Below are 18,250 nucleotides of genomic sequence, written 5' to 3' on the forward strand. Positions count from 1 at the left end.
GCATCACGTAACAAAGTACAAACCATTAAAGCTGTAATATTTAAAAATTCCAGTGCTGAACAAATAGGTGAACTTCTACAGTCATTTGTTTCTTTTTCTGTATCAGACTCAAATAACTTTAAAAAACCTTCATTTTACATGTTTTTCTGTAAATATGGTATCAGGACTACTTACTAAATAACTTTACATCTACAACAGTAACTTAGTTAAGAATAAAATTTTAGATTTCCATCATCTCCCCCCATTGTAAAGTATATAACAATTTGATTTTCCCTTAAAAAAATTATTTTACCCAATCTTATGCACTAAAAACATCTTCAGAATTTCTGTTCCAACTGCCTTCAAAGTCAACTTATAAATTACACAGTCTTTAGAGAGACCTTTGTGTGTTTTGGGTAATAAAAATATTTGACACACATTTGTTAATGTAAAAATCTGCTCTATTCTATACATCAGTTAGTTTAGAAATGCTACATTACCAAACTGTATAAAATGCTTTCTTACTTGAGACAAATGAGCTAAAGCTACCATAAGAACATGAACTATCAGGACTAACAGACACATTAAGTGTGTGTATGTGTGTATACGCGTGTGTGCGCATGTAAAAATGATTTGATTTGAACCTTTTACAATCACCTAATTTTGGGGGGAGAAAAAAAGAGCTGCTTCACAAAGACTTTATAAAGACTTGTATAGTATACTACCCAATACACTACATCAAGTCAACAACCCTGTAATTAGGCAGGCAGAGTTCCATGTTTCAAAATAACATTGAAGTTTTGTGGGAGAACATTCTGGAGATCTTTTCAGAATTAATTTGCAAAAAAATCAGTCAATAATATCACATACGCTTTTTATGTCTATTGATAAACTATTCCAGATGGATCATAATGTTCCTTCTTTAACAGAAATAAGTTCAAGTGACTTAATTATTCCTAAAAAATTACCCTTTTCTCCTTAGACATTCTTAAACCTATTAAGGGACCTATTAAACTATTAAAATTGTTCCCTGAACAATGTAGGTATTAGTAGTGCCACCCCCCTACACACACAATACATATGTAACTCTGACTCTCCCAAAACTCTTTAAGTAACCTACTATTGACTGCAAGCCTATAGATTGTCAATTAACACATTTTCTATGTTATATGTATTATATACCATCTTCTCCCAATACCTCATTTTTCTCAAATTTTCAGTTTTTCTAGGCTATATGGTTTGTCATTGAGTTTTTTCGAAATTATTGCAAATGTCTAAAAAATTTCCTAATATATTTATTGAAAAAAATCTGTATTAAGTGGACCTACAGAGTTCAAACCTAAGGGTCAACAGTACGTTTAGATGATAGTCTATTCCCTTGTTTGGAAATTAGCGTATCATCTCTTAAAGTGACTGACAATTACCTTTTAAGAAGGTAGAAGAATTCTGAGAAGATAGGGGCAGAGGTGGTAACCAAATCCCCACAGAAAAGCAGAGTAACAAGAGAACAAAAGCAAAACTCCACGGATATTTATAACCAAACTACCTGGTAAGGCATTCCTAGGAAATTCCAAAATACAAATGGATAAAGGACAAACCTGGCAAATATGTATCCATAATCCCTACCCAGTATCAGCATCTACGCAACAAGAAGCAAAGCAAAGTAATGGGCCATTTGCTAGGCTTGATAAAAGAACCTCAAAATAGCCCACGGACATTTACTGGAAATCATGGTGGACCAATCAGAGAACAGCAGCTGAACTGGAGAGGAATTCTGTCAAGTTCAATTAAGTGGGTATATGTCAGAGGCCTAGAGAAGGGCTTTAAGGGTTAAAGCTAACTTCTTATGTACTATTAAACAGATCTCCCAAGGCTCTTTTCCAGGACTCCACACTGGAAAGAATTTTTGAGATCTAAAGCAGAACTGGCAGGACAGGGAGAAGGTAAACAGAAAATAAAAACGAGGGAGGGGTACATAGCCAGGGAACCTCAGAAAGTCAATTGTTTTATTTTTGTATATGTAAATGAAAAGTTATTTAGGCCATACTAAGATACTGTAAAAACCAGAAGAGTTAACCCTAAGCAACAAAAATCACAGTAGAAAGTACTGCTCAAAAAAACAAAAGACAAAAAACAACAAATGGTACTGGGAAAACTGGATATACACATGCAAAACAATGAAATTAAACCCTCACATCACACCACACACAAAAATTAACTCACAATGGGTCAGTGACCTAAATATAAGAACTAAACCTGTAAAACTCTTAGTAGAAAACGAGAAAAGCTCCATGAAAGGTTAGGCAATGATTTCTTAAAAATGACACCAAAAGCATAAGCAACACAAGAAAAAATAGGTAAACTGGGTTCATCAAAATAAAAAACTTTTGTTCATCAAAAAAGTGAACGAGCTTACAGAATGAAAAAAAAAATTGCAAATCATGTATCTGGTAAGAGAATAATATCCAGGGTATATAAGGAACTCCTATAATTTAAGAAAAAAATCCAATTAAAAAAATGGATGAAAGACTGGTTAGACATTTCTCCAAAGAAAATACACAAATGGCCAGTAACCACATGAAGAAATGCTAAACACCAGTAGCCACCAGAGAAATGCAAACTAAAACTACAACGAGATACCCACTTCACATTCATTAGGATGGTTATTATCAGAAAATCAGAAAAGAGCTCATGCTGGTGAGGACATGGAGAACTTGGTACCCTTATTCATTGTTAATGGGAATTTAAGACAGTGCTATTGCTGTGGAAAACAGGGCAGTTTCTCAAAAATTAAATATGGACTCACAATGTGATCTAGTAATTTCACTTCTGGGTATAGGCTCAAAAGAGTTGAAAGCAAGGACCTAAGTAGATTTTTATAAACCTACATTCACAGCAGCATTATTCACAATAACCAAAAGGTAAAAGGAATCCAACCGTGGTTCATCCATGCAAAGGAATAACATTCAGCCCTAAAAAGAAGAAAATTCTGACACATGCCACAACATGGATGAATCCTGAAAACACTATGCTAAGTGAAATAAAACACACACAAAAAAGGACAAATATTGTATGACGCCACTTATATGAGGTAAACAATAGTGAAATTCATAGACTAAATAGAAAGGTGGTTTTCAGGGTCTGCGGGGAGGGGAGAATGTGAAGTTTGCTCAATGAGCAGAATTTCCATTTGAAAAGATAAAAAAAAGTACTAGAACTAGATAGTGGTGATGTTTGCTCAACAATGTCACTGAACTGTACTCTTAAAAATGGTTAAAATGGGGGCGCCTGGGTGGCTCAGTGGGTTAAAGCCTCTGCCTTCGGCTCAGGTCATGATCCCAGGATCCTGGGACTGAGCCCCACACAGGGCTCTCTGCTCAGCAGGGAGCCTGCTTTCTCCTCTCTCTCTCTGCCTGCCTCTCTGCCTACTTGTGATCTCGGTCTGTCAAACAAATAAAATCTTTAAAAAAAAAAAAAGGTTAAAATGACCTTTAAAAAGAAAAAAAGAGACACCTAGGTGGCTCAGTCCGTTAAGCACCTGCCTCTGGCTCAGGTAATGATCCCAGAGTCCTGGGATCAAGTCCCACATCAGGCTCCTCGCTCAGCAGGGAACCTGCTTCTCCCTCTGCCTGCTACCCACCCTGCTTGCTCAGTCTCTCTCTCTCTCTCTCTCTGACAAATAAATAAAACCTTTAGGGGCGCCTGGGTGACTCAGATGGTTAAGCATTTGCCTTTGGCTCAGGTCATGATCCCAGAGTCCTGGGACTGAGGCCCGCAATGGGTTCCTGCTTGGTGGGGAGCCTGCTTCTCCCTCTCCTTCTTATTGCTCCCGTTGCTTGTGCTCTCTCGCTCTCTCTGTTAAATAAATAAAATCTTAAAAAATCTTAAAAAAATGGTTAAAATGATAAATTTCATGCTATGTATATTTTATCACAACAGAAACCCAGAAAAATTAAAAGAGTAACACACCTCCAAACTAACAGACACTAAGGATTCAAAACACAAAACGTAAGTAAAAAAGACGGGCAACCCTCTCATGTCTCCTCCCTCTTTGATAGCTTTGTACTATCAATAAATTTTGCTTTAATATCACTCAATAAACCTTGTTCCGCTGCCCACAAAAAAAAAAAAAAAAAAAAAGAAGATAATGAAGTCACACACTGAAAGATCCCTTGAGTATATAAACCGAGAACAACCAACATCAAGATAATCCATAGTAAAATTACTGGATTACAAAGGAAAAAAAAAAGTCCCATAGCCATAAGAAAACTAGATCATCACCAGTAGTAGTGCTTTATGCCAGGAAAAAAAGGTGTTACATATTTAAGATATCTCAGAAAAGAAAGCATGAGTCAAGAATTTTATACACAGCAAAACTGACCTTGAATATAAATATCACAGATAAACTATTATCAACATGCAAAGATTCAGAGAATTTTGTTTCCATGATGTTTGAGAGAACTTCAAACAATCAAAATGATTACAGAGACATCAACAAAAGCACTGGCAGTGAACAAAAAATAGTTACTTGTAGAACTAAGATTAAATAAGGATTAAAAGGGAGAGTTTTGTTAATGGCTATTTAAGGTAATGTAGTAGCCATTAACAGGACTTTAAACACCAGGGCTGAGAGGGAAAGCAAACAAAAACATTTTATTGTTCTCAGTAATTATACTGGTGGTGATAGTACTGCTATTCCAACACTTATTTGTGTAATGTGAGGTTAAATTAATGAGTGATGATGGGATAAATTCTCTAATTCTACATTAAAAAAAAAAAAAAATTATTTATTTACTTGACAGAGCACAAGCAGGGGGAGTGGCAGGCAGAGGGGGAGGGAGAAGCAGCTCCACTCCAGGCTGAGAGAGAGCCTGCAGTGGGGCCAGGACCCGGGGATCATGACCTAGGCCAAAGGCAGACAGTTAGCCAACTGAGCCACTCAGGTGCCCACTAATCCCACATTCTTAAGAACTATTTGGTGTGGAAGGTCAGAGAAATATATCACAAAGAGAGGTTAAGTAAAAAATGCTGCTATCTTGAATTAGCAAAACTCCTGAGGTATTTAAAATATACATTTAAAAGAAATACCTATTAAAAAAATCTGGTTAATATATTTCATATATTTAATGTGTAAATGAATAATAAACACTTAATATACCAATCTGCATAATAAATGGGTATTTATGGTACTATATATTTCCTCTCTCTGTTCATTGTAGATGCCCAGAAACAAGACAAATACAGTATCCCTAGTGTCCAGCTCACTTCCTACTAAAACAAAGGAGGATTAATTAAAGAAATGGCGATTCCAGCTGTGGAAAAGAAAATGTACAAGATAAGCCTGGAATACCTTGCTGTAACAGATAGTGAGGAAGCTATACAAGATTACTGGGGTATAGAGTTACCATATGGTCTAGCAATTCTACTTCTGCACCTGAGAGAAATCAAAGCATATGTCCACTCAGAAACTTACACATAAATGTTCACAGGAGCCGTATAATAGCCAAAAAGTGGAAACAACTCAAATGTCCATCAACTGATAAATGGATATATAAAATGGAGTACAATGGTAGTCTGCAAGAAAAGTTAAGTGAAGCTTACACTTCACTTACAAGCTACAATAAGCTTATAAGCTACAATACAGATAAATTTAAAAACATTATGCAGTAAGGGAAAGAGGCCAGTCAGAAAATACCACGTATTGAATGTTTCCACTTATAGGAAAAGTCCAGAATAGGGTGGGGGAAGAATGTAAAGAGATGGCCAACTGGTGTAGGGTTTCTTCTTGGGGTAACGAAAATTTCTAAAATTAACATACAACTTTGTGAATACACTTAAAAAACTCCACTAAACTACACTTTCAACTGATGAAACATACAGTATATGAATTACATTTCAACAAAAGTAGTACATGTAGGGTAAGAATCATATATTTATCCTGCTTTTCCTTTATGAACTATACAACTGGGAGTCTAAGTAGTAGATGAATCACAGCATTTCAATACAAAAATATTCCAATTACTAATGAAATGAGAGTATCACCATGAACCAAAGGATCTAGATGTTGAGTATCAGTCAAAAGCTGCTAACACAGAGATAAAAAGACATCAGATGGCTCCTAATTAGGCATCTCAACACCTGTAGTCTTACTAAACTTACTCATCTAACCTGAGTTTGATGAAATTTCTAGATCTACCTGGCAATTTGCAGGGACTTCAAGAACAAAAGAACATGATAAACTGCACCATGAGTATACAATCAGCAAAATCCAGACTCTACAGGTCTATTGCCTTAGGTTCTTCAACAGATAAAATTTAAGGGAAAGAAAGGGATGGAGGAGAAACTGTAGATTCAGAGACTCAAAAAAGTAGTCAAATTTTTAATAACGGGCAAGATGAAACTGAGGCATTTAGGAGTGTAGGAATAGGTGGTAAAACTATACGAAACCTAATGATAACTGTAATAACTGATAACTATAATAATTATTTTGTGGAGGGAGGGAAGGGGTTGACATAAGGATGGGGCACACGGAAACATTTCCGGGATAGTTAGCAAAGTTCTCTTTCTTGAGTGGTGGTTACAAGGTTGTTGGCCTTACTGTAATTCACTAAGCTATACATGGTTGGTGGTTTTATGTTTGTGTTGTATTTTACAGTAAACAAACAAACAAACCCTGGGGCACCTGGGTGACTCAGTTGGTTAAGCTTCTGCCTTCGGCTCAGGTCATGGTCCCAGGGTCCTGGGATCAAGCCAGGTGTCGGGCTCCCTGCTCAGTGGGGAGCCTGATTCTCCCTCTCTCTCTCCCTCTGCCGCTCCTCCTGCTTGTGCTCTCTTGTGTACTCTCTCACAAATAAGTAAATAAAAATCTTTATATAAAAAATCCACTTCACCTCACAAATGTAGTTATGCTGTAGCAATAAAGGACACCAAATAGATGGAATACAACAGGATGTGAACAGGACTCAAAGAATAAGAAAGAAATTCAGAAGTCAAAGAGTGGAGTTTGGAGTTATCTTGGGAATGCTTCAAGAAGAGTTAAACTTCACCTGTCTTAAAACCTGAGAGACCATTGTTACATGAGAAGAGAATGCACCATCTGGAAAAAGAGGGATGCACAATGCATAAATGGTAAGACTCATATATGGCTAACAGGGGACTCTGGGGCCTAATTCGAAGGAGGACTTCTAACAACTATGAAACCAAACCCAACTCAACCCTTTTTGGGGGGGGCTAAAAAAGTTATACATACATAAAAGCTTGAACAAGCAGAAAATATTTCTGAAAGGGCACACAAAAACTTAACAGCACATGTTCTGGGGCAGTGGGCTTACACACTCAAATTGGAGGGTGGTTTATCACATCCCCCTCTCTACCATTTTCATTTACTATGTGCCTATATCAGTTTTCAAAATAAAATATTTAAAGCTTGTCTCTGTAGAGAGAATGTATACAGAGGAAAATGTATAAGACTTCACTCAACAGATCGTGAGAAACATGATTTGATCCATCTTATTGACAAATGGCTGCTCTATTACCTACTTTATGTGAAGTACTGGCGACACAACCATCAGTAAAACCAAAAAAGAAAGGAAACAAACAAAATCCTGCCCTTACATTGTTTACCTTCTAATCTGAATGTATGTGTCGGGAAACATTTTTATACTTAACTTCATCTATGTTACTATATTTGAGAGAAATTAAGGGCTTTCACAATAAAAATATAAGCAAAACCCTTTAGCTAACCAAGTTCCCCAAAATGCTGGTTTTCTTTCAGAAAAGGCAATCATGTAGGACAATTTTATGACTGAGTATAAATATGCACAGTATAAACGAGATAAAAACTACTTCAAAAGTCTTGAATAAATTTCTATTGCAGACTATTCTTAAAAATTATAATGGCAGAATGCTGTATTATCAAAGAACAGGTACTACGGTCATTTCTGTAGATGGATACAAGAATAGCTTTCCTCATTAAGTCTTTATGGGGGGAAAAAGGAATGCAAAAAGAACAACTGCAGATTTTCAAATGACATCTCATAGTCAAAAGTCAGGTCAACTGATAAAGATTATAAAGATTTTAAGCAAGAAGTGGTAAACAAATTTTAGCACAAGCAAAAATACAAGTTTGCTTACGTGTAGCAGCTGATCATCTAACTTAAGATGTATAAAATGTAGACATGACCTAGATGATGCACTCTTAGAAGTCATTATAGTCATTCCTTAATATCATCAGTCCTGAATACTGTCCTTAATTGTGTACTCTTGGAACCTTAGCAGAAATACAGTATGTTAAATGAGAACTTCAATACATTTAAATCTGGTGGATTATATATAGTTCTGAATGCTGCAGTCAAAAAAAGAGACAATGGAACTAAGGAAAGTTAAGAGAAGATAAAAATGGCCATGTGATCTGGAGAGGTGCTATGAGAATAGACCGTGACCACCCAAAACACTGAGAAAACAGTATGTTTAAGATCTGATCTTAAGAGAATTCACTAAACGTGGAATTAATAGAAGAAACAAATGCATCATGAACTTGACGAACCAAATTAATGAACAGAGTTTCTAGGAGAAGTTGGGTCAATATTTATTCCAAGATTGACACTGTAGAGGATATTCTCCCACAGTATGTAACTTGGAGGCACTCTTGGCGCCAGGGCTTTTATACTTTACTAGATTTATCTCGAGCTTGATGCTACAAGGTCATTCTTTAATTACTAACCCGAATTACATAAACCTCACTGCATCCAGTGAGCAAAGGGTAGACTTAACTAATTAGGTTACATATAAAAGTCATTTATGCTGATAGTGATCCAACTCTCCAAGAGATACTGACAATAAAACTCAATGATAAAAGACAGTTTCTGGGTCACAACACATGTTGACACTGATTTTATTCTTAAACAATAGCATTTAAAATTTAGGGGACATTTTACTTTTAAATTAGTCAATGTAGGAAAACACAATGAATCCACATAATCATTAAACATTTTAATATAACTAATGCATGGTATTTATTACAAAACTAGCTATAGTTTGTCCCTAGCATCTTCAAATTTAAACTTGTTAGGAATTTACTGAATGGTGTTCAGTTTACTTTGTGGTGAAATTCATGCTTTTTGTAGTTTACTATGACATTCCATTATAACCCTACAAGAAAAATTTTCCCAATGATGTGGGGGAGTATGAATTTAAAAGTGACTCACATTCAATTTGAGACCACCCCCTTCACCCTAAAAGAATAGGAAAAAAAAAAAAAGATAAAAGAGTGAGGCTGTGCAACTGATGCAAGTGCATCAATACAAATATTAAAACCACTTTTGATATAACAGCAAAGGTAAAAAAGACAACAATTAGATATGAAGTGTGCAATGCCACGTTTTCAAATAGAAATTAATATCAGACTTCAATTGCTAATAACATTTTAATGTAAAATGCTGAGTTTACCTTTGTACATATATAAGACACTAAATGGGGTAATAAAAATACTTTGGCTTTTTATTGATGATGGCATTTAAGTAAATTAGTTAAAGAATGCAAAGGACCTGTGCTTCACTAGTCAATTTAAAGTTAAAGCTGTGAATTTTGGCTATAAGCAAGATAACTGTTTTAAAGCACACCAACCAGGCCGCAGAGACAAATTATGAAAGAGGGAGGGTTCAAAAAGAAGTATAGTCTTGTGGTGAGATCATTTACTGGAAGTAGAAAAGTAACCTGTTTAAGCAAATGGGACATCTGTAGCCACATCAAGAAAATTTCCAGGACTATTTTGACTTATGATTTCTACCAGCATTTTTCAGGGCTACTTAAGGAAAGTCACATTTATATTAGTATTCATTAGTTTACCACTGCCTTTGGAGCCAATTTAAATTTCATTCTCTCAATCTAATGTTATTGCCAAAAAGGCTTCCTCTCTCTTCCATAACACTATCACTGACCCAAGTTCTGTGCCAAAGAAATAACTAGGAAAACAGAAATAGAACAAGAATCATGTAGATTTAAAAGAGAAAGAGAAGAAAAGGAGCCTTCAGGAGACCAAAACGTCTTATGATCAGAAGAGATTAAAACACGAATCAATCTAAGCTATGAAGCTGTTCCTTCCAATCAGAAAAAAGTATTTCAAGGACCTTTTCAAAGATTGTTTTCTTAGCAAAAAGGTCTTAATGACAAACTACAAATAGCATAAAGTCTTCCATGATCCATTTTTTTTCTATACACACCTTTCTGAATAGCATTCTAAAAACAGCTGTGATAAAAAGAACAAAAAAATAGTGACAATTAAGACAGAGTTAAATATTGGGCAATTTTGTTAACAGATGCAACACAGTATGCATATTACTCTGAAAAGGACAGACACCAAACTCACACCTTTCACAAGGTAAAATAAAAATTTCAACCCAACACTATTTATTCTTCAAGATTTATAGGTTATGTTCTTTAGTACTGGAAGATAAATTTTACTTCAAAACTGATTATACATATACACACCTCTGATAATGTATGTGTGAATTCAAGAAAATTTGATGTCTAAGTCACCAAAGATTTAAGTAGACAACTAATGCTGTGATAAAGAGGAACGCTGATACCTTAAAAAACTTTAATAGCAAATAAAATATTTCTGCTAACCATTTAACTTTCAAAGGGTCATTTAAAAAGAATGTCACAATTAAGCCCAGTTCACAGTATTTCAAGCACAAGGAGTCCAACACATTTAAGATGTACACCAGAGTGACTAGGCCAAATTACACTGTACATTACTATCTGAAATTATCCAAAAGTATAAAATTTAAACGAATACCGATATAATAAGTGAGTAAATAAACGTTTATTACTCTTTAGCTCAAAACCCTGGCAGAGCCTAACACAGTGCCCGGCAGCTTATCATCACAAATTAAAAACAAACCAGGAACATTTTGCATTTCAAGCAAAAACGTTTATCACGCGGTTTACTTTCACTATTAATTTACAACACTAAGTCCAAAAATAAAGTCAACGACCAACTTTTTTCTGCGTATCCATTTTACCTCAAAATTTGGTTATGGTTATGGTAAAAAACAATAAAATAGTACTTACATTTCTACTGAATTTGGTGAAAGAATGGTGCATATAAAACCTGTGCATATAAACAATCGCAGTGTTTATTGTAAGCTGAGAGCTGGAACGTAACATTTAGGAAATATCCGAGAAAAAACAGTATTTAATTTACAGGAACAATTTTGATGGAAAATTCCCGATCTACGGTGTTTTTCCAGTGCTTACCGTTCACTCAAAACCAATCCCAAAACTACACACACACACACACACACACACACACACAAAACCTTGCAGGGTGGTGGTAGGCTCGACGCCAACAGTAATAATAAGTGCTGAGCATCCAATATTGCTATTAAGTAAGCCGGGAAGGATTTATCAATGGCTAGGACTGACTAAGCTCAACATCAGACAGTTGAAACACGCGCGCGCACATCCATACAAAACCACGCCAAGAACATAAAGACCTCCAGTGAGCTCCCAGGGTACGAGACCCGCCATCAAACCAGCGAGGAGCGCGGGGAGAGGCCGCGGAGAACACTTATGCCTTTCAGCATCGGTAACCCTCCTACCATTCGACCCTTTCTCCGACTAAAAGTCGAAGTAGCCACCTCTTTTCTGCGATAATCCCTAAGATTCCCTTCGGGTCTCGGCGCCACTCCCATCCCCCGCCGCCACACGCGCGGCCCCAAACAGATTATACAACGCTGCCTCCCAGCCCGCATTCCCGGACTCCTCTCCTCCCCTCCTTCACTGGCCGCTTGCGGCCTCCCGAGCCCGAGCCTGCCTTCCCTTACACCGCAGCCGCAGCCCAGCGAAGGCCGAGGCGGCGGCGCCATGTTCGCGGGGCAGCAGGCCCAGCAACCAGGCGACTGGACGAATAGTAAGGAGGGACAGGGCGTGAGCGGCGGAGGGCCAAGAATAGGAAAGGATACACATTGAGACGTTGTCCCATGTCCTGGATGAGGTTGGCCGCCTGCTGGCGGTATGAGAGCTCTTTATCCGCCTCCATACCGCAGCGGCGGCTTGGCGTGTTCTCCAGCTGTTCCCGAGTAAAGAACCAGCGAGAAGAACCTCCACGGCCCGACGCCATGACACTTCCTCCTGCGCCCGCTCCCTCACCCACCCCCCTCCCGTCCCGGCTCGCGGACTCCCGGCCAAGGCCGCGCGACCCCGCCCCACTCCGCTCGCCGTAGACCACGCACCGCCCCTTTTCACCCTCGCCGCCGCCCGTGCGCGTGCGCAGGGGCCGCCCTACCGGCTCGCCCCCGTCTTTTGCTTTCTTTTTCCAGCCCCCGGTCTCGCTCTCACGCTCGGGACCACAATGCCCCGCGCCACTTGTCATTTAGAGGCGCCCGAAGGTGGGGGTCGGCTGGGAAGGAAAAGGTCGGAGCGATGCATGCCGGGTGTAGGATTGGCGGGGCGAAGGGTTGGGCAGAAGAACGAAGGGGCTGGCCCCAGGTCGCGTGCAGAGGGAAGGCAGGCGGGCGGCTGCGTGGTGCGACCTGGGCGTGGACTTTAAAGTCGGCCGGGTTCTAGGGCCGAGAGGCTGGCGGCGCTTTAAGAAAAGCTGTCCTGTGTCGCACGCGCATGGCTCAGCCCCCATTTTCCTTCAGTTTTAATCCGCGCAGTCTTGTTGGCTTTCTTAGGAGTTGTCCGCGACGAAAGTCTTTGTCTGCTGGCGGCTCTAGGAAGGAAGGACGCGTCTGGAGGAGTGCAGGAGAAACAGCATTCCACGTTTGTGGTGGATTTGAATGCTTCCCCCGCTCCCAACGTAGTCTTGTTTGGATTCCACAGCCACTTAGGTTGTGGGGCTTATTTTTGAGATTTCTGGCCAAAGGTTATCACGTTAGAAAGGGGAGGTGAATTTTTAAGACCAAATTTTGAGGCCATATGGTTACTGTGCTTTTTTTTTTTTTTTTAAAGATTTTATTTATTTATTTGACAGAGATCACAAGTAGGCACAGAGGCAGGCAGAGAGAGAGAGGAAGGGAAGCAGGCTCCCTGCGGAGCAGAGATTCGGATGCCGGGCTAGATCCCAGGACTCTGGGATTTTGACTTGAGCCAAAGGCAGAGACTTTAACCCACTGAGCCACCCAGGAGCCCCTGGTTACTGTTTTTACACAAAGCTATGATTTATTTACTTATTTTTAAAAAGATTTTATTTATTTAAGTATTTTATTTATTTTTAAAGATTTTATGTATTTGACAGACCGACACAGCGAGAGAGGGAACACAAACAGGGAGGGGGAGTGGGAGAGGGAGAAGCAGGCTTCCGGGGAGCAGGGAGCCCAATGCGGGGCTTGATCCCGGGATCATGACCTGAGCCACCCAGGCGCCCCCAAGCTATGATTTAAAACAAGGTTAGGGAGGAACAGATACACAAGAGGACCCCTGAATTTACTTTGTTTTGTTAACAGTTAAAAGTGTAAGACCGCATGTATGATTAACCTCTTCTGTCCTTGTAAGAGAGTACCGCAGAGCTCCGTTCTCGGAGGAGATAGGTCTCCGGCTCTGAGCCAGTGCCTACTGTGTGTGAATAAAATCTGCCTTTTAAAATTTTAACTATTTGGGGGCGCCTGGGTGGCTCAGTGGGTTAAAGCCTCTGCCTTCAGCTCAGGTCATGATCCCAGGCTTCGGGGATCGAGCCCCGCATCGGGCTCTCTGCTCAGCGGGGAGCCTGCTTCTCTGCCTACTTATGATCTCTGTCAAATAAATGAATAAAAAAAATCTTTAAAATTTTAACTATTTGCCAAAGACCTAATACAGGCAGACATATTTTTCTTTCTTTTTTTTTTTTTTAAATATTTTATTTATTTGATAGGGATGCTGTGTGAGAGGGAACGCAGGCAGGGGGAGTGGGAGAAGGAGAAACAAGCTTCCCAGGAGCAGGGAACCCCATGCAGGGCCCAATCCCAGAACCCAGGGATCAGGACCTGAGCCGAAGGCAGACATTTAAAAACTGCGCCACCCGGGCGCCCCCAGGCAGACATATTTCTGAAAGGTAACTGATAATGTTTTTAAGTGAGTTACTGGTTGATAATCCAGGCATTTGTCCTTGTTTTGGGGCTCCTATGCCCAGTGTACTGCTCTATCTTTGTTTTGCCTTCCCTTTTCACATATTCGATAGAGAGCTATTGATTTGGTTGCAATAGGCAGTTTGGAATAGCTGTCTGCATAACTTTTATTTATCTCCCTTGCTTGCTTCCCATCTGTCCCTGCTTAGAGAAGTAATAGGATAGAATTAAAGTAGCATTTATAAGGTGCTTACCCTAACAGTCATTTATGATAAAAACTCTAAACAAATTAGGAATAGAAGAGAGCTTGATAAAGAAAATTTATAAAAACCCTCCAGTTAGTATCATACTTAATGGTGAGAAATTAGAAGCTTTCCTGCTAACAAGAATATTCCCTTTCTCCACATCTTTCGACATTGTGTTGGAATGCTGGAATCCAACCTAGCTAATGCAGTAAGAAAAGTGAATGAAAAACAGATTGGGAAGGGCAAAAAATGAATTTGTTCAAGGGTGACATAATTGTTTTTGTAGAAAGTCTCAAAGTATTAAAAATGTGGAGGCATACCAGGGTAGCTCAGTCTGTTAAGTGTCCAACTCCTGATACTGGCTCAGGTTTGATCTTGGAGTGGTTTGAGCCCCACATTGGGCTCCAGGCTGGACATGGAGAGTACTTAAAATGTAGAACAGGTGATTATGGCAAGATCTTAAGATACAAGATTAATACACAGGAATCATTTGCTTTCCTATATACCAGCAATGTACAATTGAAACTCAAAATTTATAGCATAGTGTCGCTTACAAAAAGTCGTACTTAGGAATGAATCTAAAACATGTACAGGATCTATGTGTAGAAAACTACAAAACTCTAAGGCAGTCAGAAAAGATATAAATGGAAGAATATTGTGGGTTTATGGGTTGGAAGACATTATCATTTGGGATAATTTCTTCCCAACTTGATTTATAGATTCAATGCAATCCCAAAGTTTTAGCAAGTTATTTTGTAGATATCACCAGATTGATTCTAAAGCTTATGGGGAAAGGCAAAAGACCTCCAAATAGCCAACACAATCCAAAGAAGTTGGACTAACACTACCTGACTGCAAAGCTACAGTAATAAAGAGAGCATATATTGACAAAAGAATGGACAGATCAATGGGACAGAATAGAGAGCCCAGAAATAGACCCACAAAAATGGTCAAGTGATTTTTGACAAAGAAGCAAAGGGAATTTAATGGAGGAAGGAAAGTCTTTTCAACAAGTGATGTTAGAACAACTGGCTATCCATATGTAAAAAAAAAAAAAAAATCTAGATACAGACCTTGCACTGTTCACAAAAATTAACTCTAAATGGATCATGTCCCTAAATGTAAAGTAAATGTACATGTCCCTAAATGTACATGTAAGACGGAACAGGAGAAAATCTAGGTGACCTTTTGTTGGCAATTATTTTTACACACAACACCAAAAGCATGATCCATGAAAGAAAAGATTAAGTTGGATTTCATTAGAATTAAGGAACTTTGTTCTATGAAAGACTGCTGTGAAGAGAGTAAAAGTACGAGGAGAAAATCTTTGCAAAACACATATCTGATAAAGGACTTGTATCCAAAATATAAAAGAAATCTTAGAATTCAACAGGAAGAAAATATCTCAATTTTTAAAAATTGAAGCAAAATTAACATACAATCTTGTATTAGTTTCAGGTGTGAACATGTACATTCACAATTCTGTGAATTACTCAGTGCTGACCACAATAAATGTAGTTATCATCTGTTACCATACAAGATTATTATAATGTTATTCACTATATTCCCTATGCTGTAGTTTTCATCTCAGTGACTTATTTTATAACTCAAAGTTTGTACCTCTTAATCCCCTTTATATATTTCACTCATCCCTCCCACCAAACTCAGCTCTGGCAACCAACAGTTTGTTCTCTGTATTTTAAGAGTGTGTTTTATTAATTTTGTTTTTAGATTGCACATATAGGTGAAATCATACTGTATTTGTTTTTCTCAGTGTATTTCACTTGGCATAATGCCCTTTATATTCATATATGTTGTCACAAATGGCAAGCTCTCACTCTTTTTTTATGGCCAAGTAATATTTATGTGTTTGTGTGCACACACATGCATGCATGGATGCACACACATGTATGCAATAGCTTCTTTATCCATTTGTCTATCAATGGACACTTATCTTGGCTATTGTAAATAGTGTTGCAGTTAACACAGGGGTGCATATATCTTTTCAACTTAGTGTTTTCATTTTCTTTGGGTAAATACCCAGTAGTGGACTTACTGGATAATGTGTTTTTATTTTTAACTTTTTGAGAAATCACCATACTGTTTTCCATAGTGGCTGTAGCAGTTTCCATTCCCACCAATACTGCATGAGGGTTCCTTTTTCTCCATATCCTCACCAACATTTGTTATTTTTTGTGTTTTTGATTTTAGCTGTTCTGACAGGTGTGAGGTGACATCTCACTGTGGTTTTGATTTGCATTTCCCTGATGATGAGTGATGTTGAGCATCTTTTCATGTCTGTTCGCCATCTGTATGTCTTCTTTGGAAAAATGTCTATTCAGGTCCTCTGCCCATTTTTAATTGAAAGATTATTATTGTTATTGGTGTTGACTTGTATAAGTTCTTTATATGTTTTGGATATTAATCCCTTATTGGATATATTGTTTGCACATATCCTCTCTCATTCAGTAGGTTGCCATTTTGTTTTGTTGATGATTTCCTTCACCATGCAAAAGCTTTTTATTTTGGTGTAGTCCCAATAATTTATTTTTGCTTTTGTTTCTTCTGCCTGAGAAGACATATCTAGAAAGATGTTGCTAAGGTCAATGTCCAAGAAATTACTGCTTATATTTTCTCTTAGTAGTTTTATGGTTTCAGATCTTTAATCCATTTTGAATTTACTTTTGTGTATGGTGTAAGCCAGTGATGCACTTTTACTCTTTGGCATATAGCTGTTCAGTTTCTCCAGCATCATTTAGTGAAGAGACTGTCTTTTTGTCATTGCATATTCTTGCCTCCTTTATTATATATTAATTGACCATGTAAGCATGGGTTTATTTCTGGGCTCTGTATTCTGTTTCATTGATCCATGTGTCTATTTTTTATATTGTTCTGATTATTACAGCTTTATAGTATATCTTGAAATCTGGGATCGTGATACCTCCAGCTTTGTTCTTTTCTTAAGCTGGCTTTGATTATTCGAGGTGTTTTGTTGTTATATACAAATTGTAGTATTATTTGGTCTAGTTCTGTGAAAAATACAGTTGGTATTTTTGTTACTGTATCCAAGTTTGGCTGCCCATTCCTAAAAGGCCATTACTGAAGAGAAAATTTTGATTGCAAAGGAATTTGAGCTTTATTCAGAAGGCCAGCAACCTGAGAAGAAAGCAGACTCTTGTCCGAAAGCTAATGCCAAGGTTTCTGCCTGGCCCAGAGGTTTTTAAAGGGATTTTGAGTGGCTGATCAGCAAAAGGAGTGTAGGGGCCTGCAGTATTTTTTGATTACATGAAGACTTGATGATGCCAGCTATAAAAGTTATCTCAGTGTTTGGGGGCTGTGTGATGGGGTCTGGTTCTTATTTCATGATATGTAGGAGTACCCTGTTCCTTCTGCAGAAGAGGGCCAGGTTTACAGATACACAAAGGGAGGTCAGTAAAATCATTTTGCTAAAAAAATTTTAGGCTAATCAGAAAGCTGAGCTGGCTTCAAACAGAATTTCTGGCTTCTGTAGCCTGGTAGAGTTCTGGTCCTCTACTCCTCAAGGCCAATGGTCTGCATATCTCAAAGAAAATAAATTAGTTCTGTCACAAATCCAGGGTCTTAGGTCAGCAAGTAAGGAGTGTGTCAACTTGAAACAAATTAGCCCTTAGGATCGGCTGAAGTGCTGTTACAGTTTGTTAGGGATTGAACATGTGTAGATTGTTTTGGGTAGTATGGACATTTTAACAATGTTGATTCTTCCAGTCCATCAGCATGGACTATATTTCCATTTGTGTGGGTCATGTTTTATAGCTTTCAGAGTACAGGTCTTTCACTTCTTGGTAAAGTTTATTCCTAGGTATTTTATTCTTTCTGGTGCAATTCTAAATGGAATTATCTTAATTTCTCTTTCTGCTACTTCATTATTAATGTGTAGAATGCCAACAGATTTCTATATGTTAATTTTGTATCCTGCAACTTTACTGAATTCATTTATCA

General features: G+C 38.2%; 1 protein-coding gene across 5 annotated transcripts in view; it reads right to left on the reverse strand.

Moving 5' to 3' along the window:
• CCNT2 (cyclin T2) overlaps nucleotides 1–12,128 on the reverse strand; it is a 37,974-nt gene extending 25,846 nt beyond the window's left edge. For 3 of the 5 annotated variants that reach the window (XR_004382508.1, XM_032856176.1, XM_032856178.1), the window contains exons 1-2: nucleotides 11,946–12,128; nucleotides 11,053–11,134 (exon numbers count right to left, since the gene is read on the reverse strand). Coding sequence is in view for 4 of the 5 variants with exons in the window: in XM_032856176.1 (XP_032712067.1) it covers nucleotides 11,053–11,134; nucleotides 11,946–12,103 (240 nt within the window). In the remaining variant the exon portion in view is untranslated. Of the gene's footprint in view, nucleotides 1–9,185; nucleotides 9,213–11,052; nucleotides 11,135–11,945 lie in introns of all 5 variants that reach the window. The other 2 variants (XM_032856175.1, XM_032856177.1) reach the window with 1 other exon arrangement.
• Nucleotides 12,129–18,250: the final 6,122 nt, after the last annotated feature.

This window comes from Lontra canadensis, unplaced genomic scaffold (genome assembly GCF_010015895.1).
Source record: "Lontra canadensis isolate GAN:19392208 unplaced genomic scaffold, GSC_riverotter_1.0 scaffold11, whole genome shotgun sequence".
Lineage (NCBI taxonomy): Eukaryota > Metazoa > Chordata > Mammalia > Carnivora > Mustelidae > Lontra > Lontra canadensis.